This window comes from Convolutriloba macropyga, chromosome 15 (assembly GCF_964194025.1).
Source record: "Convolutriloba macropyga chromosome 15, txConMacr16.3, whole genome shotgun sequence".
Taxonomy (NCBI): Eukaryota; Metazoa; Xenacoelomorpha; order Acoela; family Convolutidae; genus Convolutriloba; species Convolutriloba macropyga.
The window spans coordinates 37412962-37422465 of record NC_134482.1 but is presented as its reverse complement, the minus strand read 5'-3'; the positions used below and the strand labels follow the sequence as shown (position 1 = coordinate 37422465).

At 34.3% G+C, this 9504-nt stretch overlaps 1 protein-coding gene across 1 annotated transcript in view; it reads right to left on the bottom strand.

The window, feature by feature from the left end:
* Positions 1–649: 649 nt before the first annotated feature.
* The window catches only part of LOC142354175 (uncharacterized), a 51732-nt gene continuing 42877 nt past the window's right edge, over positions 650–9504 (bottom strand). Inside the window, exons 3-5 of the mRNA XM_075406435.1 lie at positions 4639–4766; positions 3907–4030; positions 650–1542 (exon numbers count right to left, since the gene is read on the bottom strand). Coding sequence (XP_075262550.1) covers positions 746–1542; positions 3907–4030; positions 4639–4766 — 1049 coding nt within the window. The 3' untranslated portion in view covers positions 650–745. The remainder of the gene's footprint in view (positions 1543–3906; positions 4031–4638; positions 4767–9504) is intronic.

The window sequence follows — 9504 nt, the reverse complement described above, 5'->3', positions numbered from 1 at the left end:
TTTTAGCATCTCGTGTAATCCATTCACCTGTTCTTTCTTGTATGTCCATCAAGGCTTTTTTCTCTGGCCAAGTTTAATTTGAACAGGTAGAGTTTTTTGTCAACTATGTCAGGCTTAGCTTCAGGATAATTACATTAGGTTTCTCTCTGCCAACCGTTCAACATAACGGCAATAAACTAAATTAGAAGAAATTTTCTCTTACAATTTGGGGTGCCTCTTTAAGACATCAGCTGAAGTGTCCTGACATAATTCACTTCGTTCAAATAAATTTTTTGTGTGTTTTTTGTGATTAGATTGTGCAAAATTCTTGATAATATTGTTCCGAAATAAATGCGTGCGTGGGTGTTTCTATGAAAGTTTTATAACTATACTTATTATGCTGAAGTTATAAGTTTTGTTGACAAAATTTGTTTCACTTGGCTTTATTTTTAGAATAAAAACAACTTAGAAAATTTAAACGTTTCGCTTGCTAAGTTCTATTCCTTTTTCACTAGCAATTGTTAAACACAGCAACGACGAAATTATTTCCTTCAATTATACACCTCTCACATAATTTAATCAAGTTTATATAATGCAATTTTTATAATCAATATTATTCAATTTTATGATAGTTTCAAGTTCTATTGTACTTCCAAAACGGTCAAAAAGACTGTGTAAAAATATTGAATTACTCTATTGTTCCTGCGTTGAATAAAATTCTATCATGATTAATAAATAAACAAATTATTCTTCACCTTGAGTAATTTTATTCTGAAACTAAACTCGCCTCGGGCGAATGAAATACTGCATAAAGAATGCCGTTTAGTATAAGTAATAACGAAAAGATTAAAGCGTTAAATCTGTTTATAATTTCGGCATGTTGTTGCCATTCTAGCGTGTAATCTCTTTCCTCGTCATCATCGTTATCATCATCTAATTCCTGCGTCGCTAAAACCTCCCGGATGTCACCCGAACCCGTAAATTGCCGATTGAGAAGTCGGAAATTTGGGCTGGCCATCGACTGTTTTCGTTTGCGTTTTACGCCATTGCTAACTTTCTTTCCAGCTGTGCGCATTGGCGATAAAATATGATTTAAACTATTTTGGGTTGAAAATGAAACGGGTATCTGGTCATAAGTGTTTAATAAGTTATTATTTATATTATTACCATTACCCATTGAAGCCGCGCGTTCGTAATTTGCAGCCGAGTCCGGATAAGTTTCGCTAAACCGAAACGAGTTTGTTCGGCCGTTCGGAATTGTAGTCGTGGTGGAAACTTTGGGCAATTTGTAATCATTAGTTATCGAAGCGGATTTTTGTATCATGTCGTTTAAATCATCCTCGTCTTCGCTTAAGTTTCCGCCCTCGAAATCGGATTCCTTGAGGCTGTTTCGGACGAATGACATCTGTCGGCGGGCTAGCACAATGTCGGGGAGGGGGTCGTTGGGTCCCACGAGCACCTTGAGCTTGTTACAAAGGGATCTCAATCTGGGCCAGGGACGCTCTTTCGTGTGGGAGGGAGAGTAGATGCGAAGTGTGATCACGTTCATCAAAAGGGAAAGACCTAAAATTAGTCATTTTTTCCTTAAATGAACTTAGAGCCATTTTTTTCGTTTTGCGCATGAACAAATCTTTTGTTTTTATCATTAAGCGCAAATGCTGGTTTTGATATCATTACTGGTCTGGTTGGCCAAATATGAGAAGAGACATTATAAATAAAATAATGCGTGAAGTTGAGTAAAATTTGTAAATGTTATATGAGCAGGCCTGAAAAGAAACCAACTTCTTCCGCTCCCTTCGATTATAACTACTCTGTGAATCGAAACTTTATAAAACCTGATAAGACATGCATGATCTTGACATCTTCCGCAAAATTTTGAACAGCATGCCAAAAACTTCGAGCGTTAATATCTCTTTGTGAAGCTTATGATCAGTCTCATCAAGTAAAGATTCTGAACAGTTCTTGCGAATAAATCTTGGTAAATGTTGAAAGCATTTTTTTGTTACTTGCTCCCTCCAATTTTTTGTCATTTTAAAAACCCTTTGAGTATTTCATACTTCATGATCTCAACTTAGAAAATGAAGTTGAAGTGGACGATAAATAACGAATTTCAACCTCATAACCCTGAAAAACTGTTAATCGTTTTAGAGTGAAACCGAAAAATAGATGTCCGCAAGGACTATAAAAATGGTCTATATCATTTGTCTTCAAAAATTTTTATTGCTGATAATTTAACATTTCATTATGTCATTTATAAGTTCCCTAGTGATGAAAAAATTTAAAATCTTGCAAGAATCTTGCAAGAAATCTTGCAAGGGAATGCATAGTTCTTCCATTTTTCTTGCAAGATTCTTGCAAGATTTGTATCCATCTTGCAAGATTCTTGCAAGATTTGCATCCATCTTGCAAGATTCTTGCAAGTTTTGAATCATCTTGCAAGATTCTTGCAAGATTTGAATCCGCTCATCACTAGGGTTATATTGATTAGTTCCACCTTGTACCTTAAAAGTGTCTACCGGTACACAAAAAAAAATCATCATACAAAAAATGTGTCTGGCGCTTCCAATCGGGAAACTTCGCAATATGGGTAAAACTCTTAAATTTACGCAAGCAAATTTTAAATCACCTTGAAAGGGAAATAACTTTCAATCAACGCTGAAGGGTAGTTGCTTTGGGCGTAAATAGATTTTGCAAAAGGCAATGCAGTTTTAAATGAACCAGAAAAACGTTTAAAGTAGGTCGATCTAATTTTCGTATGAGAGACATTTTTCACAATGAGAGCTGATGGGCAAAAACAGAAACATGTAGAGCATACAACTTCATCAATTAAATAGTTTGAACTCTCCAATCTATCAAAATTCCAGCAAATGTTACTATAATTATATATAGAAAATCTTAAAAACAAGACCATAAAATTTTCACAAATATATCAGAAAAAGCAAGAAAATTGAAGATTTTGGGTAACATAGTGTCCAGCTATATTGAACACCGTCCACTTAAATACTCTTGAGAAATTAAATAAATATTTTTTGATTTTGGGCAAAAAAGCTTTTCTCAGATATGCTATTTGAAAAGATGACAAAACATAGTCCTGCTGTCCGGATAATATAGTGAACTGAAAAACATACGTATTCAAAAACATATTATTAGTGGTAGTCATATGACTACCACTAATAATAGTTGTTTTTTTTCAGGTTCTGCTTTTCCATCCTATTGAATTTTCATGTCTCTGGTTCAATTATGTGCAGGATCCAAAACAAAAACAATCTGTTGTCTGAAAGGTTCCAGAAAATCGATATGAGAAAGAGATTCAAAACTGAAAAAAGACAAAACAAAAAGAAATCTACATATAGTCAGTTTCGAAAAAAATTATTTCCGTAAGGAATCGGCGCCAATCTCTTTCCTTTTTGAGTTCTTAATATCCGGGCTTGTTATTCTCTTGCTGTTCGGCTAATAACCTTGAGAATAAAGACTTTGAAATGTGTGAACGACCTTTTTGCAGTATAGAACGGTTCTTAAAAGTCGTTTCAATCTCATGTTAAATCCGTTTCACCACTCAGGCATCTTTTTGAGTCACGGGGTTGCTTATAGACATGGGGCTGCTCCGGAATAGGTAATTCTTTTGTAGTTCCAAAAATACAAAGTTTTTCCACAAGTTGATGCACTTCTTGCACTAATGTTAGTTTTCGTTGCTTCCCTAGTTCAAAACTAATGCCAAATTTGCAAACATTTGCGTATTTTTGATCGATAAAGCCAAATTTGTAAAGTTTTGCAAATTATCTCTTCGCAAGGTCAAATTTGCAAAATTCTTTATAAATAATCGCAAATTTGACATTAGGCTTAAACTAGGGTGCATAAGAGGTGTAACTCGTTATTGGAAAGGTTTATTTTGATGAAATATTGAATTCAGCCCTGATTATAACTTACCAATGAGTAGAATGGATACTGCCAGGAATATTCCGAGTATAGACATGCCCCCCTGAGGCATCATTTCCATCACAACCATCAAGTTCACACTCTGGGCCAGGAACACAGTGATTCCATATCCAACCTGAACAAAATTCTTAATGTTGAAAATTAAAAGATGTTTATGCCCACAATTTTGTATCAGTTCAGTTTTTACAACTGAACCTGGAACCTGGATGAATTGCGATGAATTAGGGAAAATCATTTAGCTATTTATTTAGAGTGGTACATTATAGTGGCGATAATTGAAAACTTTTTTGTGAGATTTTTCTCTAACATTACAATACTCTTTTTCTGGTCGCAATTAAGCCAAAATGGCAGAATAAATTCAGAGCAATACCAGGATGCAACTATATATCGTCCTCATACAGGGATCTTATATGTTACCAGGAAATCATGATGACCTATGGTTGCCAGGAGCATACAATATCAAGTTAGAGATAATTAGAACTGAAGTCCGTATCAAACCTACTGGAGGCCAAATCAGCAAAATAATTGTCACGATTTAACCACACTTTATAAATATTCTGTCTCTTCAATGGTTGCCAGAAATTCACACAAATCATAAATAAACTTACGTGGCTTAATTAAGACTTAGTTTCCAGCTGAAAACTGGACCCTTAGAATTATCAGAAAACTGCTGAAGTTTAGAAAATTTCTGCTAATTCAACGCTTTGCTTATCGAAAGCTAACCTTTTCACCGGATGAGCATGGGATTGCGAAGTTTAGCATGCAGAGTACGTTGATCATGAGACTAGGCATGATGAGGTTGATGACAAAGTAGGCTGCCACTCTGTAGAACCGAATCGTGTATCTCAGAGCTGAAACGACAAAAAATGACAAGATTGACCTCACTCTGATATAACTTAAACAATTGTTCCCTACCAAATTGCAAAAAATAATCTGCTTTCGAAAGATTGTTCGTAGTTTCATTTCATGGGTAGCATCCCTTTGTTTCGTAAAAAAAAAATTCAGGTCAGGGATTAATTAATACCTTTAAATTGTATTTTGCACCCAGAAAAAAATTTAGGAGCTAGATTTTATATTGATTTTGGAACCCGCATGACTCCTTTTCTTTTTTTTCTCTTATAGCCCTACATTAATTACCAAAACAACCTTTATCACTTTCCATGAAGTTTTTTTGTCGATCAATATAATCACATTACTGCAATCCAGGTTAACAATACACCCGAACAGAGCAATTCAACGCTAAGCCAGCACATTTTAAGAACAAAAAAGTTGTTTCAGTTCTAAATCATTTCATCTCCAGATTATTTTATTTCTCATCACGCACAATATTTTTTTTGATAATGTCGAGTCCATAGAAAAAATTTATTCTGTATAATCTGAAACTTACTCATACCCCAAAAACAGATATGAGCAGAGTAATGTCTCAATTTTTAGCTGATAACTGGAAATCGCTATAGTAGTATAAACACTCTTTATACATAAGACAGTTTATAGGCAGTTATCACCTTAAACGTATTGGTTACGACTTGCTACGCAATTTAAATGTTGCAAATACGCTCTAATTGTATATAAAGCATACTTTTTGGCAGGAGTTAATCTGAACATTTTTTATTTCATTCAGTAAATTTTAATCAAAAATCAAGACTAGCCGGTCTATAGTGTGATATGACTTGAGAAGTGACAATCCAGAAAAAAAAAAACAGAACGTCTATAGGCTGAATCAGAGCTGATTTGCTCTGAAACCAGCTTCCGGTTTTTACCTATGAGAAAGTAGAGAAAACTTATTTGGTAAATAATTACGTAAAAACCATCAGGCTGCTAATTGAGAGTATAAAACACCACTGGCGACTGAAAGCTACTCATATCGCGACTGTTAAGTAAATTTACTATTTCAAAAAAATCTCAATGGAATGAATCTCTTCGCAAAAGCAAGCTTTAGTTTGTACACATTCTTTTGCGTAAAAAACAGGGGCAAAAAATTTATATTTTGATATAAATGTGACATTTTGGATGTTATGATGTCTGGTGTACAAAAAAAATGTTTCACTTGGAAGTACATTAGATATGTCTGGTGGCTTCGATTTTAATTACATAAAAAATCCTGAATTGATATCAGTATTTGGACATATATCAGACATTTTTTCCTAAAACTTTCAAAATAACGAAACTGCAGTTTAAAACGTTGAATCTAGAGTTCGTATCATATACCATTTGAATTAACTCCTCAGAAACCTTGTTTGATTTTTGGGTTTTATGAATTCTGTTATGACCCACTTGAGCAGATTGTGGTCGAAAATGTAAGAAAGGAGGCCGTTTTTCATCTACAATTTTTTATTGAGAAATTTTTGACTGTCATTTTTTAAAGAGGACGCTGTGTTTTTTCTCGTTGCCGTTTTTTAACTGTACTTTTTTTAATGGCTGCTTTTGAGCGATATTCCTTGAACTTTAGATCAAAACCATTTATTTCTAATGTCTTGCACAGTATTTAGGTTAGTTGGACAGCCAGCAGGGCAAGGATCTTTGAATAAACATGACATTTTAGTCAAAGATTGACTTCTTAATCTATTGAAATGTAATTGTCATTTAACCCCTTCATTACGGAGACCACTTGATTCTAAAATTGTCTCTTTAATTGTTCCAATGATTACTGAAGCGACGAATGATTACAAAAGGAGGCAGGCAAATTTAATAACCTCATTGTTGCTTCACTGGTTAAAAACTATAAGACTGCACCGTAGCGACGACTTGATTGGCTTTTTATGTTGACCTTGTAGGGAACCTTTAAGGGAACTCATAAGTGCACGAGTCAAAAGTCGATCAAATTATATTGAGCTCTAGTAACTTTTAACCAGTTTAACTCTTATCCGTCATTTTCAAGGACAGGACGAGTGTTAATTTACTTATTTAACATTTTAGTTTAGCTATTTATCATTTTAGATTAGCTATTTAACATTTTAAGCATTCCTGAATGTAAAAAAAAACCAACAAAATGGCAATTTTGGCACGAAAAAGTACGGAGTTCTTGCCAGATTAAAAAAAAACAACATAAATGATATGTGCATTGTATTTAAGTCCATTCTATTATGTTAAATATTTCAACTATGGAAGCAATCTGGGACAATTGAGCATAGCAGGATGAAAGCCCAATTAATAAAAGATATATATTTTAGTATCAGAAATTACTCAACTCAAAAAATACCCAAAGTGGCAAAACACAAAGATTTGCCCAAAGTTTACTGTATCAAACACAGCCCAGCCATATCTTCAATTATTTTGGCTCATCTCCTGCATTTTTTTCGCTCAAATTCTGCTAATTTCTTGCATCTTTTTTCAACAATTTCGCTCATTTCGGTCAAAATCCGCTCATTCCGGTCATCTCTTGCATTTTTGAGCGGAATTTGAGCGGACTCCTCGACTTGGGTGGGTATTGAGCCACTTTGGATATTCTGGCATTGGGTATTTTGTTATGTAACCTTTTAACGGAGCACTTTTGACTATTTTTGACACAGTCTAAGTATAGTCTGGAGAACTGATTTGATGCTCAGCTTGGATTTTTTAATCAGCATGTTCGTGAATTTGAATATGGCGTCTTCAAATATCGATTTCATCAAATTTAAGAGACAGTCATCTCTCGCGTCTATAATTGAGTAGTCGCTTCTTTGGTGCGCTATATACATCAAAAACACAGACGTCATTTATTCTCGCTTTTGATTCGACCCGCTTTTCAAAGAATCCTTTCAAACGCAACCGAATCATAAAATCTGCGCTCGAAACAACCCTTTTGAAATCTTTTATTCTTATATTAGAGCTCAGATGTCTTCATATAAACACTGCGTCACATGACAGACAAAGTTATGTCTAAGATTTTTTGGTTGTTCGTTGTGTTTGTCTGTTTGTTTGTTTACGTCATAATGTTGGTAAAAATTTGTCAGCTTTTTAATCATCATTGGAGTCATTATGAAGATTGTGGTTGTCGAAAACATAATGGGTCTTTCTCATTATGAGGTGATATAATTTAGTTTGCATGTGTATGTGTGTGTGTGTGTGGGGGGGGGGGGGGGGGGCTAACATAATATTAAACGGAGTTCAACTAGGTTCAAAACTTCATGCAATAAATTTAATCTTCTGTCTAAGGCATCGACCAGCAGTAAGGCGAAAATGATTACCCGGGAATTTTGTGAACCCATAAACCGATTAATATTAGCCCAGTTCTATTTTTTCAAGCTATACCACGCACAGACAAATGGTTAATAAAAGGGGAAATTTTTCTAAGGTTTATTGTCTAACTTATCATGCTGTGATGTCATCACAAACAGGAAAAACGTGAAATTATATAAGTATAAATTTGCTTTCATCCAAGGCACACTTATTATCCATGTTTTGTCCTAAATAATAGCTCGCATTTCAAGTATGAACAAATTGCCTACCATAAATCGCTTTGATGTTGAAGAGTGAAAAACGAAGAAAAGTATAAGAAATATCTCGATCACGTGGTTATAGGGGCTTTTATTGAGCGGGTTACATCAAAGCTTTCCTCCTTTGAATTCCTGGAGCCTTTCAAGGGCCTTTTAATTCTTTTGGGATACTTTTTGAGACGCAATTTAAGAGCTGGAAAATTGTACTGTATCAAGTATTTGATTGCACATATATCCCGGTTGTATTCCATCCTAAAATGCAAAATTGAACCTTTAAGAAGTGTTGATGTTTGTCAATGGCACACCTTCTGTCAAAGTAAAGTCAACTCGGGTCATAAAATTTAGCTTTCGAAAAAAAAATGTTTCGTTTTGAAATGCTAATGACTTACTTGTTGTGTTTTATAAAGTCGTGGGAAACAGAATATGCATAAAATTCTTAACTTATATTTTTGAAATTTCATTTATTTAGAGTGTTTCTCTTCCTATATGTTTCGCAAAACCCTAATTAAACTGGAACTGGTGTCTACTAAAACTCTTAATAGATTTGTTGTTCATCAAGTTGGGAGAGTTTTACCAGATAACCGTCTATCGCATAGGATTCTTAACGAGTATTGGTTTTGGCGAGAATCTTGCAAAATCTTTGCAGATAACCGTCCCATTTTGACCAGGGAATTATAATTCACCTAACGTTATCCATTTTAAAAAGTTTTCAACCTGGGTCAATCTTTCCGCTCATTTTTCGGGCATAAGACGGATAAGCGCATAAGAAAACGAGCGGGGTGCGTGGTGTGAAAAAGAAACGAGCGGAAAATGCGCAAATCTAAAATAATTAAAGTTATTAGTAGAATGGAAGTTTGCTATCTTTTTAAATATCAAGAAAACAACAAATAACATTGATAGAAATCAATTCCAAATTAAACTTAAAAAATGTTTAGAATAATTGTAAAGTAAAACTCACAAGGCAGTTAATGCGATGTGGAATTGACTCTAAGTAAAGAAAATTTTTCAAATGAAACAACCTATGTTTAACTGAGTAGACATGGGTGCTCTGATTTATATAATTATAAATAGTTTTTTGTTATCTTATGTTGGTTTTTTCCATCCTCAGTTTCAAGTGTTGAGATTCCGACAAACTAAAACAATTCAATTATATTCGGTCAGATTTAGCACTGCG